A 19,644-nucleotide genomic window follows, 5' to 3' on the forward strand; every position below is an offset into this window, starting at 1 on the left:
TCAAAGAATATTGATTTTAATAACCCAGAATTCCAGTTGTCTGGATTTTCTCCATCCAAGTAATCTTATTCAAAGAGGGGGTTGAGGTAGGATATCATTTGGAAAGAATTTCTCTCATCAAGGAAAAATAAGAGAAGAATTTGTAAGGAGTTTGCTATGTAAATGTGGGATAATTTAGTGCATATACAGTATTACAAAAAGAATGAGGAATCCTTGTGGCACCTCGTTCTTTTTGCTGATACAGACTAACATGGCTACCACTTTGAAACCTATATTATTACAGAAGAAGTTCTATAAATAACACTAATAACACCTCTCTGCTATGCCGCTCCTATTTATATTCCCTTGGATCAACTTAAACAGCTTCTCTCCCACCCTGAAGGTACGTCTACACTACGGGATTATTCCGATTTTACATAAACGAGTTTTGTAAAACAGATTGTATAAAGTCGTGTGCACGCGGCCACACTAAGCACATTAATTCGGTGGCGTGCGTCCATGGTCCAAGGCTGGCGTCGATTTCTGGAGCGTTGCACTGTGGGTAGCTATTCCGTAGCTATCCCATAGTTCCCGCAGTCTCCCCCGCCCTTGGAATTCTGGGTTGAGATCCCAGTGCCTGATGGGGTAAAAATCATTGTCGCAGGTGGTTCTGGGTAAATGTCGTCACTCATTCCTTCCTCCAGGAAAGCAACAGCAGACAATCATTTCGCACCCTTTTTCCCTGGATTGCCCTGGCAGACGCCATAGCATGGCAACCATGGAGCCTGTTTTGCCTTTTGTCAATGTCACCGTATGTGTACTGGATGCCACTGACAGAGGCGATACTGCAGCGCTACACAGCAGCATGATAGCCACGGTAGCCCAGGAAGGTTGAAGGAGGAGGGAAGCAATGGTTATCAGTCGTTCTGTATCATCTGCTGTGCCATTGTAAATTGGCAATGAGATGACGGTTATCTGTCGTTCTGTACCGTCTGCTGCTGTCATGGGTGCCCCTGGCTGAGGTCGGCCAGGGGCACAAAGACAAAAATGGGAATGACTCCCCGAGTCAATCCCTCCTTTATAGTATCTAAAAATAGAGTCAGTCCTGCCTAGAATATGGGGCAAGTGTACTAGAGAACCAGTGTACCAGAGAACCAGAGAGCACAGCCGCTCCATGTCAGATCCCGCAGAAATGATGAGTTGCATGCCATTCACGGGGGGTGCCCCTGCAACAACCCCACCCATTGCTTCCCTCCTCCTTCAACCTTCCTGGGCTACCGTGGCAGTATCCCCCCCATTTTTGTGATGAAGTAATAAAGAATTCAGGAATAAGAAACAGTGACTTGTTAGTGAGATAAAATGAGGGGGAGGCAGCCTCCAGCTGCTATGATAGTCCAGGCAGGACATTAAGCGGTGTGGGGGAGAGCAGCCCAGCATCCCACTGCTATGATAGTCCAGGTAGTACAGAATCTTTTCCTTACAAATGAAAAGGAGGGGGCTGATGGAGCTCAGGCCCCAGTTGCTATGATGAGGACGGTTACCAGCCGTTCTGTACCATCTACTGGGAATGACCGAGAATCATTCCTATTTTCACCCAGGCGCCCCCAGCCAGCCTCACCTGAAGCCAGCCAGGAGCACTCACAGGCGCATGACGAGGACGGCTATCAGTCTTAATGCACTGTACCGTCTGCCACCAGGGAGGGGAGAAGAGAGGATGCTACTGTTTACTGCTGCAGCACCGTGTCTTCCAGCAGCATGCAGTATACATAGGGTGACATATAAAAAAGTCAAGAAATGATTTTTTCCCCTTTTCTATCACGGAGGGGGAGGGGGGGCAAATTGACGAGATAGACCGTGAACCACCCCAGACAATGTGTTTGACACTACAGGCATTGGGAGCTCAGCCAAGAATGCAAATGATTTTCTGAGACTGCGGGGACTGTGGGATAGCTGGAGTCCTCGATACCTCCTCCCTCCCTCCATGAGCGTCCATTTGATTCTTTGGCTTTCCATTACGCACGTCACGCAGCACTGTGCTGTGGACTCTGTATCATAGCCTGGAGATTTTTTTCAAATGCTTTGGCATTTCATCTTCTGTAACGGAGCTCTGATAGAACAGATTTGTCTCCCCATACAACAGTCAGATCCAGTATTTCCCATACAGTCCATGCTGGAGCTCTTTTTGGATTTGGGACTGCATCACCACCCGTGCTGATCAGAGCTCCACGCTGGGCAAACAGGAAATGCAATTCAAAAGTTCGTGGGGCTTTTCCTGTCTACCTGGCCACTGCATCCGAGTTCAGATTGCTTTCCAGAGCGGTCACAGTGGAGCACTGTGGGATACTGCCCGGAGGCCAATACTGTCGATTTGCGGCCACACTAACCCTAATCCGATATGGTAATACCGATTTTAGCGCTACTCCTCTCGTTGGGGAGAAGTACAGAAACTGATTTAAAGAGCCCTTTATATCGATATAAAGGGCCTCGTTGTGTGGACGGGTACAGCGTTAAATCAGTTTAACGCTGCTAAAATCGGTTTAAACGTGTAGTGTAGACCAGGCCTGTGATCTGAAACAGGCTTCAGTTTGCTTTAAAAGCTTTATTGTTTATTTGGGAACTTCCACCTGTTAAGATAACTTCCATTTTTCTGGAAAGCGTAGCTGGGAGAGAAAAACTACAGGATGAAGCTTCTCTACGTAGTTTCTCATAGTCCACATGAGCAATAAAATGGAGAGACATGAAACAGATGGGGGAGCTTGGGCCCGAGAAGAAGCAGGAGAAAACGAAGGGGAAGGGAGTGGTACTGTGGAAGATTTCGAGTGAATGAGTGCAAGAAGGGATGAGAATTGAGGGGTGAGGAGGAGCAAAAGGAAGATTGGGGGTGGGTGGGAAGGAAAGTAAGGCTGGATCTGTTTGTTGTACAGAATATAATACAGAGCAGTAATTCCATGTTGAAATTCTAGTAACTGTACAACTATGGAGGATTTGTTCTCCAGGTTAATGGGGTTGCTAGGTGTCTGGTTTTCGACCAGAATGCCCAGTCAAAAAGGGACCCTGGCGACTTTGGTCAGCACTACTGAAAAGGTTGTTAAAAGTCCGGTTGGCGGCACAGCGGGGCTAAGGCAGGCTCCCTGCAGCTCCTGGAAGCAGCTGGCATGTCGGGCTTCTAGGCGCAAAGGTGACCACGGGGGCTCTGGATGCTGCCCCCACGCCAAGTGCAAGCTCTGCATCTCCCATTGACCAGGAACTGCCTCCCATTGGCCATGAACAGAATTACCACCCTATACTTCAGGTATACACTATTTATGCTGTTTCTAAAACATAGAGAGCCTTGCTTAAGGACTTTAATTAAAAAGTTCCCCTTTAATGGTGGCATATTGAATGAGAGTCTGGACTGTCTGCTGCATAAGTGCCCATCATACAAATGAGACATTCCTTTACCTTAAATCTAAAGTCCTATCTATGCTATAAAGTCAGACACATTGGGGAACTTGGTTACAACAGGATAATACTGTTATATCTTGAACAAGGTGTACAAGGTTACATCTTGATCAAGATTACATCTTGCAGTGCAGCTGCCTTCATCAGGAGTTGGGAAAACAGTAAAAAAAGAGACCAGTCATGTCCACACCGCAGGAAAGAAACATGTTTGTAACTGTGCTGGGAGACTACCAGGACTTCAGGTACTATTGGTGGACACCGGTGCAAGAACTTGGGATAGGTAGATACCATGTCATAACTAGATGCCCCAACATGGTTGGTTTTGTAATTTAGACAAGATCTACATTTTCTAGCGTACTTCCCAAGTCTACAGGTTTTTTTATTTGGGAATTTGTAGTCTTTGTTCATTTTTCATTTCCAGCACACTTTACAATTCCCACATCGTTCTTAACTTGCTGACCATCCCCCATTATATATCAAAAAAAACTTCATTCTGTTTAATCCACTTCTTAATAAATGCTGAATGTGCATAAATGAAATGGGTGTTGCCTGTAAGCATACAGAGCCAGAAAATGTACGTTAATGGGACTATTAATGTTGTGAATTAGGGTACATTCAGAAAAAATGATCATAGGCTCAAGTAGAAATTTGCAAATATCTGAATTGGGTACAAGTTAATGATCATGATGCAGATACAGAAAGCATTCTAGATCACTTATGATCATAGCGTGATGGCAATATTAATATTAATTAACAGCTGCTTTTTGCTATAATAAAGATATAAGATTGGAAACTGTTGGTGAGAATGCTTTTTGAAATGGATTTTATTTACTGCAACATAAAATTGACTAGACATGTTGTTTACACATGTGACAAACATGCAGCAAAGCCCACTGATCTGGCTGTGCATTGTTGTGTATCCAGATGTTTTTTCAGGGCTTAGTGTAGCAAATGTTCTTTCATTGTTTTAGCTGTCGATACTGACATCTGCCTCAGCATTTCCCTAAGCCACAATTTTAACATTACTTACAGTTTCTGACTCATCATCTATCTGCCATTAGTCTTTTATAAAATATCATTTAAAAGCATGAAGATTCAATCCCCTATTTAATCCCTTTTGGGAATGCAGAGGGGAAACCTAACCGAGAGAGGGAGGTAGATGGCAAGGATCGCTTATCATTGTCCTTATTTTTTAGTAGGTTATAATTCAGCCATAAAATATTGGCCATGAGCTAATATTTGCCATGAAATTTTGCAGGTCACTTGTTCATAATGTGAACTGTTGTGCTTGTGAGTACTCTGGGGGAAGAGGAATCCAAATGAGTCCTTCATTTGTAAATGTTCTTTCTTGTGCATGTTCGCTACATATTTTTCCTGATGAAAATGTTAGAAGGATTTTAATCATGTAAATTTAGAGAATCATAGATTGAGGGAAGAAGTCTGATCAGCTTGGTATATATGTAAATGTAGTTGAGTTGATAGTTATTAATTGCTTTTAAAAAGAAGTCTCTGAATTCTACACATTAGCAGCCAGTAGCACAGAAGCAGCTATTAGTTTTTCTTTGCTACTGTAAGAGTCAATGTTTAAAGTGCTTAAATGCAAGTTTTAAAACAGAAATTAGAGCTGGAACAGACAGAGACCACATTGTTCAACCATGGGTGCCTAACATTAGTTATTTAGATTGTTAGTCATTTGGGGCCAGGGATCATCCTTTTGTTCTGTGTTAGTTCAGCATCTAGCACAATGAGGTCTTGGTTCATGACTGGGCCTTCTAGATGTTACCACAGTATAAATAATCAATAATAATAATAATATAAATCCACAGGTGGGCACTTAAACAATTGACCTGATTTTCAAAGGTTCTAAGCATATACTTCTGCCACTGAAGTGCTCAGCATTTCTAATTTTTATATACTCCTTTTAATCTTTCTTTCTCAGTAGAGCTGGTCAGAAAATTGAATTTTTTTTTCTGCAGAAAATTTTGACTTCTAAAAAAAATTGAAAAATTTCATCTGAAAGCTGGAAGTTTTCAGGTTCTGGGTTTTGGATTTCTCATTGAAAATCGGGACTCTTTATTTCTCATCTGTTTTTACCTCGCAGATCTTTTAGATATTTCAGTTGTCGCTCGTGAGGACATACTGGACTCATCTTATCCATTGTTTTCTTTTCCAGAAGCAGGTTCAATTACTGCATGCTAAAAATTGTGCCTGAATCAAAACCTCACATCCAAACACTTCCGAACTTTGTGGAGATTTGGATTCAGATTTGGATCTGAAGACTGTCACTTGGTCCTGTCACTATTTCGCTATGGGTTTTCATTTTTCCTGTCCTCTTCTCTCCCAGCCCCATATTCTTGCCTTTCTTTATCTGTGTTACATTACTGTGTTGCTTTTGGTTTGTATCTTATAGTGATGCCTCCTCATGTGGTCCACCTGATTCAATTTCTCAGAGTCTCCCCTGCTTCTGCAAAATGGAAAGCAGCATGTGAATATGTTAACCTCCTAACTCTCACAGAAGAATGGGAGTATTACACTTCTTTTTTGCATTAGTAAGCTATTTTGTGTGTAGTTAATGCAGCTTGCTTTTAGTAATGCCCACTTCTTATTGGAACCGGTCAGTGTCTAGCCTCTCAACTCTTTCTTCTTGTTTGAACTTTGTTCAGGAACTCACCTTTTCATAAGTCACTAGGTATGTTGGACTCCTGCTATTATATTCTCTAATTTGCAATTGCAATCACTCACAAACACAAAGCTGTATTACCATTCCCAATCAAGAAATTCAAGGTTCTTGATTAAGGTCTTCAACCAGCTCTCAAAAAGACTGATTCCCAAATCAGTCTATTTTCCCCAACCACTCAAGGTAAAGAATCTACTCTTGCTTCTCTAAATGCTCAGGAATAACCCACTTGGGAGCTCATCTGTTTGCTGTCTTTCTGAGAAAGTTCTCCTTCTCATGGTTTGTTATAGGATTTTTGATTCTCAGCTTTGCTCTGTCACTTGTTTCGGTTTGCCCTCTCCACACCTAACTGTCTCACTCAAAGCAAATTCCTTTTTAGTAAGAATCACCCTGTTTCCTCCTCTAGGCTCTGAGTGACTCTGTGTGAATTCCTATTGACATTTATGTTGTTACGATGTATTGAGAAACAAAATTATAGTACCAGGAAGCAGTAGTTGCCATGACTTTTGAGCAACGAAGTTGTATAGACAGATGATGGGTTAAAATACAAATCCTGACATTACAAATATTACTAGTACAATTTGACAAGTTGCAGTACAGAGAGGCAATATCATATCGCTTTTAGAGTTGGACTCAAGATGCAAAATTCTGATCTGGAGTGAGATTTCCAATACCCTGCACTGATCAGGTGTTCAGGTGCATGAGGTTTGATTCAGGCTCATCTCTTACTTCTGGAAACTGACATAGCTTGCAAATTTCATGCAGAAGATTTCATACACTTGCAATCCAATCCCACTGTATACACATTTGAGAAATATAGGTTTTATTTCACTTGTAAATTTCTCCTAACTTTATGCAGATACTCACATGCGCAGGTACTGAGGCATGAACATATATTTAACGTTAAATTTACTTGTGAGCATTTGTTTATTTTTTCCTTTTTGGCCATGTGATTTTCAGATTTTCACTTTTGTCTTTTCAGGTCAGGATCGCAGTGAAGCCACTTTAATAAAGAGGTTTAAAGGTGATGGTGTCCGATACAAAGCAAAACTGATTGGGATAGATGAGGTTTCTGCAGCGCGAGGAGACAAGTTATGCCAAGATTCCATGATGAAACTCAAGGTGCAGTGTGACTTTTAATGTTTAAGTGTTACAGAATAAAGTGGGGAGAATTTCAGATTGAACTCTTAGTTGTTCTACTTTCATGGCATTGGGTCAAATTCCCCTTCACTTAGACCACTGTACATACAGGTGTCATAGAATAGAATTTGGCTAGTTTTGTAAAAGGTCCTGACTCTGACATTGATAAGTTGGGACTTCACCAGTTTGTTGCTTCACAGTCTGATGTTAGGAATCCACGATAGCTCTAGCAGTGATCTTGGCTCTAATCTAGACCTTTAATCTAACTTCCTCTTTTCCCCCCTGACACCCCCCACCAATACCTCACCTAAAATATGGAGGTTAGATTTGAGATGTTGGCCCATCTCTAGTTTCTATAGGCAGAAAAACACGATAAATAGTGTCCTTAATGTGCTCCCTGAGAAGCTCTACAATCTAGGTAGGTCACAGACAAGCTGAAGGAAAGGGGCAGGAGGTGACATAAAGCAGCATGAATGAGCAGTGAAGTGCGGCAACACACATCTTGTGGTTCACCAATTTTGGAAATATTTCCTTACAAGTAAATTGAAAAAGAGCTATGAACGTTTTGTAATGGTGGGGGAGGGCCTGTTTTAAAGGAGGGCCCTTAATATCTCAAAACAGCATCTGCCACAAGACTCTAATCTGATTCATCTGCATGTAGGCCCTTTTCCATTCATTGCTTGATTCCATCTGCCAACATGCTGTGTGGGAGACCTGTGGCCATTAGGACACTGGGCTAGCCTTTTTTGATCTTTCTCCCATAGAAATGCCATTTCCATGTCTCCAAGGTGCTTACTTCTTGTAAGCGTAGTGGAGAGACTTACCTAAGTAATGCGAGGCGATTAGATCCATCCAGAGCAGGTAGTCTCACAAATTCATATGCTTGTCTTTTGAGCTAGAGCTCCTAGCTGTTACCATGTAACGTGAGGGAATCATTCCTCTTCATTTTAATCTTCATTCCCATTTGCTGAAGTGTTATGTTACCTTCGACATTCTGGTCAAGCTCCAATAAAGCCACCCTGGTCTAGTGGTCTGAGTGGGGAACTTGGGAACCAACGACTTCTGAGTTTTAGCGCTGGCTCTGGCATTAAGTGACTGTATGGCCTTGGGCAAGTCACTTAACCTTTCTGTGTCTCAGTTTCCTCATCTGTAAAATGAGGATAATAATACTGATTTCATACCGGTGTAGTGAAGATTAATTAGTTAATGTTTGTAAAGCATTTTGAAGATGCAAAGTGTTAGGCTAAGTATTTTTATTTATTCACAAATGTAATTTGTGACACTGAATCCTAGGCTGGTAGCATTGGTAACTGATAGAAGCAGGACTCTGAACATGGAAAGAGAAGTTGCTATGTGAGTGCCGGGTTATGTTTCAGCTGTAATAATATGCAGAATGCACAAATAGCAAGTCCACCCGCTGGACAGAAGAGTCCAATAATAGGGTAAGTCCACTAGACAAAAGAAGAATAAACAGAAAAGGCACCCCATTTTTCAGTCAAGGCTATTGTTAACTTGCAAAGAAGATCTTTCTTTAAAAATGAAAGGTCAGTTGGCTCATTTTGTTCCATGAAAGAAACAGCCTTTTCCCTCTCGCCTTATTAAAAAACTATGCTAGAACAAATAAATTTGCAGAGTGAAAAAGCCTTCTAGAAATCAGGTTATCTTCAGCTCAAATAAGAACAAATTCCAAAGAGGATTGAGTGGCTCAGGGAATTGGTAAGAGGTTCTGTGTGGATCATGCATCAAACGGGCTGTGAGGAACATGAAGAAAATTAGTATTTGGGGGGAGGGAAGGGTGGAAGATGATGGTGGAGAGGAGGCTCAACCTGGATTGGCCTTTAAATTGTGGCTGCATATAGTAAGGAAGAGCTTGTGCTTGATTTTGAGAAGTTCTGAGCATGCCTAGAAGCCAGAGAGAAGCATCAAGTGCTCAACTCCTCTGAAGTGACGCCCCTGCTTTTTGTTGTGTGTGGGCACCTACCAGAAAATAAATCAAAAAATAGTGAAATCAATCCAACCATTCTTTGTCTCAACAGGGAATTGTTGCTGCGGCTCGTTCGAAAGGAGAACATAAACAGAAAATATTTTTAACTATCTCCTTTGGAGGAATCAAAATCTTTGATGAAAAGACAGGAGTAAGTAAAATAATCACACGATGGAACAAACTTGAATCTCATGATGGATGTATCCATAAAAGCTTTTCCTAGCTGGGCAGTAATATCACACTAACATAGGAACACATAAACAATAAGGAGTCCGTCTTAAGATGCCACCGGACTCCTTGTTGTGTTTGTGGATACAGACTAACACAGCTACCCCCTGATATATGAACACATAAAGCATCTGGCAAAGTTGATAAAGCTTTATCGTATATCAAAGGAAGCTGTTAGTTGACTCAGGTGCAAGGGAATTAACTAGAGTTTGTTATAGAGCCTGATTCTGAGTACCTCATGTGCCTACATGTTCTCTGGTTTGGGCCTATAAGGTATTGTGGATGGAGGTGTCAAATAACTGCTCTACATTCAGATCGTGTTGGTTTAGTCTGAAGAGGTGAGGGTGAATATACTTGTATTTTGGTAGGATTGGCGTAGTACATACTAAAGAGCTCCTGTGATAAGTTGTTTGCACTTCACATTTAACCTGCTTTAAAATTGTTGAGATATAATGGAAGAAAATACCACCAATTTGCTTGGAGGAAAATGCAGCTGCGTGTTACAGTACTAGCAAAAATAATGTTTCATATGCCTCCTTATTGTTTGATACTATTTGATGCTATCAATAGTTATATTCCCTAGTTTCACAAAGCAGAAGTAAAGGTTCTTATAGCAAAGAAGTGTGACTAAAATAAAGAACTTGCTTATAAAGACAATTGGCCACAAACGGAAAAGATTGACCATTGTCAGAGAATTATCTCTGTGTAGAAGTTATCAAAGCAAATAGAATTATGCTCACAAATAAGAATGTGGGTAGTTATGGAAATATTAGGTAAATAATAACAAATGATATGCTTTGGATCCTACAGTAATCGCAAAGGGATACATTCTATGCCCTGCACCTAGCTAGAGGAACTGGATGAGGACTGGGCAAGGATGAAGAAGGAATTCTCCTTCCCCTATAAGGCCACCAATGATACAGCTACACTCTAGCTTGGGAGCATTCTTCCCAATTTGGGTACCCCAACATGCGCTAGCACTCCGCAAGCTAGCCCACTAAAAATAGCAGTGTAGCAACTTGGATTAACTGCCTGACTTACATACCCAGGGGGGCTGGGTAGGCTTTTACTCTGGTGGCTAGTCCAAGCCACTGCCCATGCTAGCCTTTGCTATACTGGTATTTGTAGCATGTTGGCTCAAGCAGAGTTAGTGTGTGTCTGTCTACCTGAGCTAGGAAACACACTGCCATCTGCAGTGTAGACATACTTAGTGTGCCTGTAGACTGGCTCCACGGAGGCTTCTCCAGCCCAGTAGCCGCAATCCATAATACGGACCACCTATGGTGGGAGGATAGAAGGATCTGTGAATTCCCTGTCCACCCTGCTCCCAAATCTACTTGTTCTCTGCATACAATCATACAGTTGGCGCATGCAGAACCAATAACTGCATCAACCTTTGCATTGCTCTCCAGAATCTAGTTTCATCCTTGTGCAATGAAGCCATAGTGATTCCAGTGCCATAAGGAGTCTCTATGACTGCAGAGGCAAGGATGAGATGTGCCTAAAACATCTCTGTTTAGTTCCTAAAAGCAGCTGTCAGATCCATAAATTCAGAAGGGGAAAAATCATGATCACTGTCTCACACAGTGCTCCTGGTGACTACAGTGAGGGTATCCCATTCACTGCAACGACAGGAAAGTAATCATGATTTCATCAAGCAAACAATTGCCACACAATTCAGAACTTTTATAGTGATACATAATCATTAGTAGAAGAGGTTTCAGTCATGTGTATTGGAATTGGGTTTGTATGTAGTAAATAGAGATTTAAAAGTATAAGTTTGACTGTTTAGATTTCAAAAAGCAAAGACTAAAGGCTGGTCCATGAGCATCTGGTACAGTAAGTCACAAGAGATTTTGTCGCTTTGTTCTATTTCTACCCAGGCATGATCATGTATGATTTTTTTTTCCCACTGCATTAAAAGAAATCTATGCAAAACATGATTCCACCTAGAAAATAATGACACAACATTCTGGCAAACTGATTTTGATCCTAATTAAGAAGATCTTTACAGCAGTTGAAGCCCTGTCTTGAATTTTAAAAGGTTTTTGATTTAATTTATTAACTGTTTAACTATTTAATGTGATGCCAGAAATAAAACCGGGCTGGTGATAGATGGAATTAACTTTAATCATACAAATTAAGTAGCATATAATCATTGTCATTGACCTCATTAGTACATAATATGCAGTTTATGATATGGTCATCTGGACAGTATTCTGTAGGGACACAAATGCAATACATATACTGTATTACACACAAAAAATGGCATTACAAGGACATAAATAAGGTTGCAAAGCAGAGGTGACGCATAGTGGGGAGCACAACTCAAGGAGACGAACCTTTAAATTGTGCTTCCCAGTATCAGCAGATATTAGTCATCTGTGTTGCAAAGTCAAGCACTCAAAAACTTAGGAAATACCAGAATTAAAATTGCCTTAATTCAGCTACCTTGTGTGTAGGTGGTATGACAGTCTTTCATTACACAAACATATATTTTTTTCAGAGGATCCCTCCCTCACTTAGTGCACAAGAGAAACAATGCTCATATAATGAGCAGCTATTCAATATGTTCTTTTCTCCTCATTGTTCAATATGTGGCCCCATGCCTTATTTACCACACACTATTGAAACTTAACTGTGGTGCTCGTCAATATATTCGCTGAGTTGCTTCACAAACATTAATGCATTTATTTTCACAACATGCCTGTGAGGTTAGGCTATATTATTGTGACCAAAAAAGCACCCCTGTATTCACACCACACACACTGTGATAACTCACTTATCAATAATAACATGGTGAAATACATGTAGCAACATTATATGAAACGTTATGAATTCCCCCTATGTGATATTAGCACATGTTCAATGCCAAACAGCCCTGCCAAGGCAAAAGTAGTTAAAACAGAGGAAAGTTTCTTTATCTCAGTTTCTATATAAGTAATAAACAGAGTCCTCAGGACAGCAGGGGAAGGAGATGGCAGGAAACAGAAAAATTTGCATTTTAGTAAACACAAGTGGGGGAAGAAAGAGCAGGGAGCCTCCTTTACCACCTGACTACATGTTGCCTTCCTCATGGTTTGGATAAACATTGTTTTGAAGGGTAACCTTCAGAAGAATCCACTTCAAAGGTTCATTAAACTATAAAAGAAAGAGGCAGAAAACCCCAAGTTCTCTGTCTTTCACCTAAGAAGATAAGGGCACCAAAACTATTGGGCCTCTGGGAGACATCCTGACTGAGAAGAGGGTCAGTCACCATCTTTCTGGAAGACTGTAGTGAGAATGGCCAACTTAAACAAAGCTTTGAACCAAAACTTTCTAGATTGTTAGACTTTTAGATGCTTTTTCACTTTTATTTGCTTGTAACCATTACTAGCTTTATTTCTTGTACTTGAATTCACATAAAATGCTATCTTTTTTTGTTAATAAACTTGTTTTATTTTTAATCTAAACCCATCCAGTGCTATGTTTAAACTGAGTTGTTTGTTAACTCCACTTGAAGTAACAAACTGTTGAACATTAACTCCTTAAAAGGGCAACAAACCTCAATATCTGAACTGTCCAAGAGAGGGCTGGAGTGTGTTGGGGTCACCCTGAAAGTAGTAACCCAGGCTGGTGGAAGCCAGAGTGGGGCTATAGACAGACTACTGGGGTCAGAGATGCTGACCCAGGGCTGTCTTGCAGACAGACACTCAGGGTGTGACTGGCATACTGGTAGACTGGTTGTGAGCAGCCCAGGTTGGAAGTTACAACTGCAAAGCATTGCAAGGCACCCAGGGTTATGGGGCAGACAGTGAGAACTCCTCATGAGTCTGGATTGCATCCTAGAATGTGACAATTATTATCCCCATTTTAAAGATGGGAAACTGAGACACAATATGATTAAGATCAACAGTATCTACTAATTTTGTTTGCCCAATTTGAGACACCTAGGATGTGATTTTTCAGCATATTTAGCATTATATAGTATTTGATATGTTCAAAGCATAGCTCCCATTGACGTCAGTCAGAACAGTGAGTGCTCAGCACTTCTGTAAATCAGACTCCAGATTATCAAGGCAGGTACACAGAAAATGAACACACAGTTAGTGGCATCTTGATTTAAGTCACTTGCCCAGCATCACACAGAAACTCTGTGCCATAGGCAGGGATAGAATCCAGTTCTTCCGAGCAACATTCATATGCCTCAGCTATGAGATCACTCTTTCTCTTCCTGCAATCTCCTGCATCATTGACTACACACTATAAGTTCCGCAACAAATAAAGCAGGAGTCCTACTTCACTACGCACCCTTGATTCATCTCCAGAGCAGGTCCATCCTGTGCACTAAATAAGCTGGGGGCTTGTGGGAAAAGTAGTATTTGATCACGTAATTAAAGACTACATTGCAAAGTATATGCATGATGGGACTAAATTTAATTCTGGCATTTCCTAAATTGTGAGTGCTTGACTATGCAATGTTAATGTTTTTTTTAATACACGTTATGTGTGTGATTCCCTAGTTTTTAAAGAGCAAACTGAAAAAACAAAAATTCTGTCATGTGGCATCATCTTGACACTCACATGGGTCATCAGCAGGGTTGGAACCTTTAGAATCCGCCACACAGATGTCCGCAAGTTGAGTTAGAGGAGTAGCAAGTGGAGTTAGTGGAGTAGATTACCACCCTTTACATGGGCCAGCGCTATAGGGGATATAGGATACTTTTGCCAGGGGGTTTCACAGGTAATTGCTTACAGTGGAGGAATGCTGAGACTCAGGAACCTTGGGCACCATTCCAGGCTCTGGAAGCGTGGGGTGTTCTAGTGGACACAGACTCTTCTGTTCATTCCCCCTTCTGCTCCATTTCTTTCAACTTCTCCTTGTCCCAGTCTTGTTTCTTCCCCACCCTTTGCTCCTCATTCTGAGTCCCATTCTCCTCACTTTGTCCCACACTTCAGGTTTCTCATTCCAGTCTCAGTGTCCTTGCACATGTCCTAGTCTCACCTCTTTGCACACCACCCCAGTCTTTCCCTCATTCCCAGTCCTAGTTTCCTTGCCTAGTCACTCCCACTCCTGGCTCCTCATCTGATCTGTCTCCCCCTGTCTGGCCTCTGGTTGCCCCATCCACATTTGCTGTCCTCACAGGCTGTCAGTGCCAGTCTCCCTCCCTGAGTTCCTTGTCCAGTCTCAGTGTCCTCCCCACACCCTAGCTCCTTGTCCCAGTCTCTCTTTTCCTGGCCAGTCCCAGTTCTCCCCTTCACCCTGAGACCTTGTTAGACCTATCTCCTTCCCTGCTTCCCCCCTTCCCTCGCACTGGTTCTCAGTCCCAGTCTCTTCACTCAAGCAAGTTGCAGTCTCCCCCACCAGCTCCCAGTCCTTCAACCCATCTCTGTTTCCTGCTCTCTGCCTGCTAGCCTCCAGTCCCAGTTTCCATTTCACAGCAGGATCAGTGGCGCTGGAACCAGGAGGGCCACAGTCCTCCCACTTTTTGAAAGTGAATGGGCCTAGCCCATCCACTTTTCACCAGGGTGGACCCCTCCTCTTTCCCCCAACAGTTTATTTTTCCCATGGCTTTTTCTCAGAAACAGCTGGGCCAATTTGGCTGTGATTTTTCCCCAGATAATCAGACTGAGGCAGACACTCAGCATGGGAAATTATAACCCAAATGGTTAACTTTTGGCCAGGTTTAAGCAACTGAAAACAGGGTCTTGTAATGGTTAAGTGTTGGCCAACCTTGATAATAAGTTGTGCTTCCAACCCCACCTATAATAACTAGGGCTGTCAAGCGATTAAAACAATTAATCATGATTAATCATGAGATTAATCACACTGTTAAACAATAATAGAACACAATATAATTTAAATATTTTTGGATGTTTTCTACATTTTCAGATATATTGTTTTCGGTTATAACACAGAATACAAAGTATACAGTCCTCATTTTATATTTATTTTTAATTACAAATATTTTCACTGTAAAAAACACAAGCAGTAGTATTTTTCAGTTCACTTAATACAAGTACTGTGGTGCAGTCTCTTTATCATGAAAGTTAAACTCACAAATGTAGAATTATATACAAAAAAAACTATATTCAAAAATAAAACAATGTAAAACTTTAGAGCCTACAAATCCACTCAGTCCTCTTTCTTGTTCAGCCAATCGCTTAGACAAACAAGTTTGTTTACGTTTGCAGGAGATAATGCTAACCGCTTCTTGTTTACAGTGTCACCTGAAAGTGAGAACAGGCATTCGCATGGCACTGCTATAGGTGGTGTCACAAGATATTTACATGCCAAGTGCGATAAAGATTCATTTGTCCCGTCATGCTCCATCCACCATTCCAGAGGGCACGTGTCCATGCTGATGACTGGTTTTGCTCGATAACAATCCAAAGCAATGATGACCAACACATGTTCATTTTCATCATCTGAGTCAGATGCCACTAGCAGAAGGTTGATTTTCTTTTTTAGTGGTTCAGATTCTATAGATTCCACATCGGAGTGTTGCTCTCTTAAGACTTCTGAAAGGATGCTCCACACCTACCTCATCCCTCTCAGATTTTGGAAGACACTTCAGATTCTTAAACCTTGGGTCAAATGCTGTAGCTATCTTTAGAAACCTCACATTAGTACCTTTTTTCGTGTTTTGTCAAATCTGTAGTGAAAGTGTGCCTAAAACGAACAACATGTGCTGGGTCATCATCTGAGACTGCTATAACATGAAATATATGGCAGAATGTGAGTAAAACAGAACAGAAGACATATATTTGAAAATGTAGAAAAACATCCAAAAATATATAATATATTTCAAATGGTATTCTGTTGTTTAACGGTGTGATTAAAATTGCGATTACTTTTGTTGAGTTAATCGTTTGAGTTAACTTTGATTAATCAACAGTCCTAATAATAACAAATCTCCCTATATACTGGTTCAGTTTGGTGATTTGTCTCCATGATGCTTTCAGTAGCACAGGAGACAAGGATTTAAGAGTGACCTAGTGTTTTTCTCATGTGGTCGTATGCATAATACGGAGGATAGAGAAAGGGTGGACACACAATGATTTTGGCAGTTGTGCTTGGAGAGCTGTAGAATCAATGTTTAATGGTCGGAGAGCTAAATTCAGCTCTGAGTGGTCCTGGATTCTGCTGCCATAACACAGTGTGCTAGGCCCCTGATAGTGAAAAATCTGCTCAGAGGGAAACTGGGGTTGAAGCAAGACACACACAACTCCTTTAATGAGGGATCCTGTGAGCCTAAGTTGCCACAGCTGGGGAAACCATGGTTGCTTGGCTGTAACTGATCTGCACTGCCATGTGGATGGGAAGGAAGAGCCAATGCAGAGAGTGATTACATGCAGATTGCACAGGCATCTGTTGCCTGAGGCAGCTTCCCGTGCTATCCATGTGGAACTCAGAGATCTGTGGAGCTTAGGGACAGAACCTTCTGTTCATTCCACAGGAGAGAAAACAGTTTGGGCAAAGTTTCTTTTTCCCAGGCTCTCTCCTCCAGGTATTTCCAGGGAGAGGATGCTTTGAACCTCTCTAATTACATTCGTTACCTTGGGCCCCATTGCTCATTTGTTTGGAAAGGTTATTTAGTTCTCCAAAATGTCATCTTTGGCTCTTGTCATTAGCTTGTGTTGCTCTTGCATGAGCTGTGGTGGCAGCCGATCAGACCTCAGACAAAAAGGAGAAAACGGTCAGGAAAAATGTGTGCTTTTGTGTGGTTAGTATCTTATTGGCTAATATTGGATTTTAATTTATCAGACTAAAATATCAATTTGAAGCTCAAAACTAGCACTTTTTTTTAAATTGGCGCTATCAGTGCCAACTCCATACAGATGATTTAGAGGAACTATTCCATAATTCATTATAGATGAAAAGCTGTATTTGGATTATTATTGGAAATGTTGTATATGATTGTCTGTGCATTATAACTGACTTCAATATGGTCCAGACCTAATGTTCATCAAAGAATATTGATTTTAATAACCCAGAATTCCAGTTGTCTGGATTTTCTCCATCCAAGTAATCTTATTCAAAGAGGGGGTTGAGGTAGGATATCATTTGGAAAGAATTTCTCTCATCAAGGAAAAATAAGAGAAGAATTTGTAAGGAGTTTGCTATGTAAATGTGGGATAATTTAGTGCATATACAGTATTACAAAAAGAATGAGGAATCCTTGTGGCACCTCGTTCTTTTTGCTGATACAGACTAACATGGCTACCACTTTGAAACCTATATTATTACAGAAGAAGTTCTATAAATAACACTAATAACACCTCTCTGCTATGCCGCTCCTATTTATATTCCCTTGGATCAACTTAAACAGCTTCTCTCCCACCCTGAAGGTACGTCTACACTACGGGATTATTCCGATTTTACATAAACGAGTTTTGTAAAACAGATTGTATAAAGTCGTGTGCACGCGGCCACACTAAGCACATTAATTCGGTGGCGTGCGTCCATGGTCCAAGGCTGGCGTCGATTTCTGGAGCGTTGCACTGTGGGTAGCTATTCCGTAGCTATCCCATAGTTCCCGCAGTCTCCCCCGCCCTTGGAATTCTGGGTTGAGATCCCAGTGCCTGATGGGGTAAAAATCATTGTCGCGGGTGGTTCTGGGTAAATGTCGTCACTCATTCCTTCCTCCAGGAAAGCAACAGCAGACAATCATTTCGCACCCTTTTTCCCTGGATTGCCCTGGCAGACGCCATAGCATGGCAACCATGGAGCCTGTTTTGCCTTTTGTCACTGTTACCGTATGTGTACTGGATGCCGCTGACAGAGGCGATACTGCAGCGCTACACAGCAGCATTCATTTGCCTTTGCATGATAGCAGAGACGGTTATCAGTCGTTCTGTACCATCTGCTGTGCCATTGTAAATTGGTGATGAGATGACGGTTATCTGTCGTTCTGTACTGTCTGCTGCTATCATGGGTGCCCCTGGCTGAGGTTCGCCGGGAGCGCAAAGACAAAAATGGGAATGACTCCTCGAGTTAATCCCTCCTTTATGGTATCTAAAAATAGAGTCAGTCCTGCCTAGAATGTGGGGCAAGTGCACTAGAGAACCAGTGTACCAGAGAACCAGAGAGCACAGCCGCTCCGTGTCAGATCCCGCAGAAATGATGAGTTGCATGCCATTCACGGGGGGTGCCCCTGCAACAACCCCACCCGTTGCTTCCCTCCTCCCTCAACTTTCCTGGGCTACCATGGCAGTGTCCCCCCCCCCCATTTTTGTGATGAAGTAATAAAGAATTCAGGATTAAGAAACACTGACTTGTTAGTGAGATAAAATAAGGGGGAGGCAGCCTCCAGCTGCTATGATAGTCCAGGCAGGATGTTAAGTGGTGTGGGGGAGAGGAGCCCAGCATCCCACTGCTATGATAGTCCAGGGAGTACAGAATCTTTTCTTTACACATGAAAGGGAGGGGGCTGATGGATGTTGCTATGATGAGGACGGTAACCAGCTGTTCTGTACCATCTACTGGGAATGACCGGGAATCATTCCTATTTTTACCCAGGCGCCCCCTGCTGGCCTCACCTGAGCCCAGCCAGGAGCACTCATGGGCTCATGACGAGGACGGCTATCAGTCCTACTGCACTGTACTGTCTGCCACCGGGGAGGGGAGGAGAGAGGATGCTACTGTTTACTGCTGCAGCACTGTTTCTACCAGCAGCATGCAGTATACATAGGGTGACATATAAAAAAGTCAATAAACGATTTTTCCCCCTTTTCTATCATGGAGAGGGAGAGGGGGTAAATTGATGAGATAGACCCTGAACCACCCTGGACAATGCGTTTGACCCTACAGGCATTGGGAGCTCAGCCAAGAATGCAAATGATTTTCGGAGACTGCAGGGACTGTGGGATAGCTGGAGTCCTCGGTACTCCTTCGCTCCCTCCATGAGCGTCCATTTGATTCTTTGGCTTTCTGTTATGCATGGTACGCAGCACTGTGCTGTGGACTCTGTATCATAGCCTGGAGATTTTTTTCAAATGCTTTGTCATTTCGTCTTCTGTAACGGAGCTCTGATAGAACAGATTTGTCTCCCCATACAGCAGTCAGATCCAGTATCTCCCACACAGTCCATGCTGGAGCTCTTTTTGGAATTGGGACTGCATCGCCACCTGTGCTGATCAGAGCTCCACGCTGGACAAACAGGAAATGCAATTCAAAAGTTCGCGGGGCTTTTCCTGTCTACCTGGCCACTGC

General features: G+C 42.1%; 1 protein-coding gene across 10 annotated transcripts in view; it reads left to right on the forward strand.

The window, feature by feature from the left end:
• DAB1 (DAB adaptor protein 1) overlaps positions 1-19,644 on the forward strand; it is a 718,429-nt gene that overhangs the window by 614,308 nt on the left and 84,477 nt on the right. For all 10 annotated transcript variants that reach the window (XM_050962010.1, XM_050962016.1, XM_050962017.1 and 7 more), the window contains 2 exons: positions 7,080-7,219; positions 9,274-9,372. In XM_050962010.1, the coding sequence (XP_050817967.1) occupies positions 7,080-7,219; positions 9,274-9,372 (239 nt within the window). The remainder of the gene's footprint in view (positions 1-7,079; positions 7,220-9,273; positions 9,373-19,644) is intronic.

The sequence above is a fragment of the Gopherus flavomarginatus genome, chromosome 7, assembly GCF_025201925.1.
Source record: "Gopherus flavomarginatus isolate rGopFla2 chromosome 7, rGopFla2.mat.asm, whole genome shotgun sequence".
NCBI classification, from domain to species: Eukaryota; Metazoa; Chordata; order Testudines; family Testudinidae; genus Gopherus; species Gopherus flavomarginatus.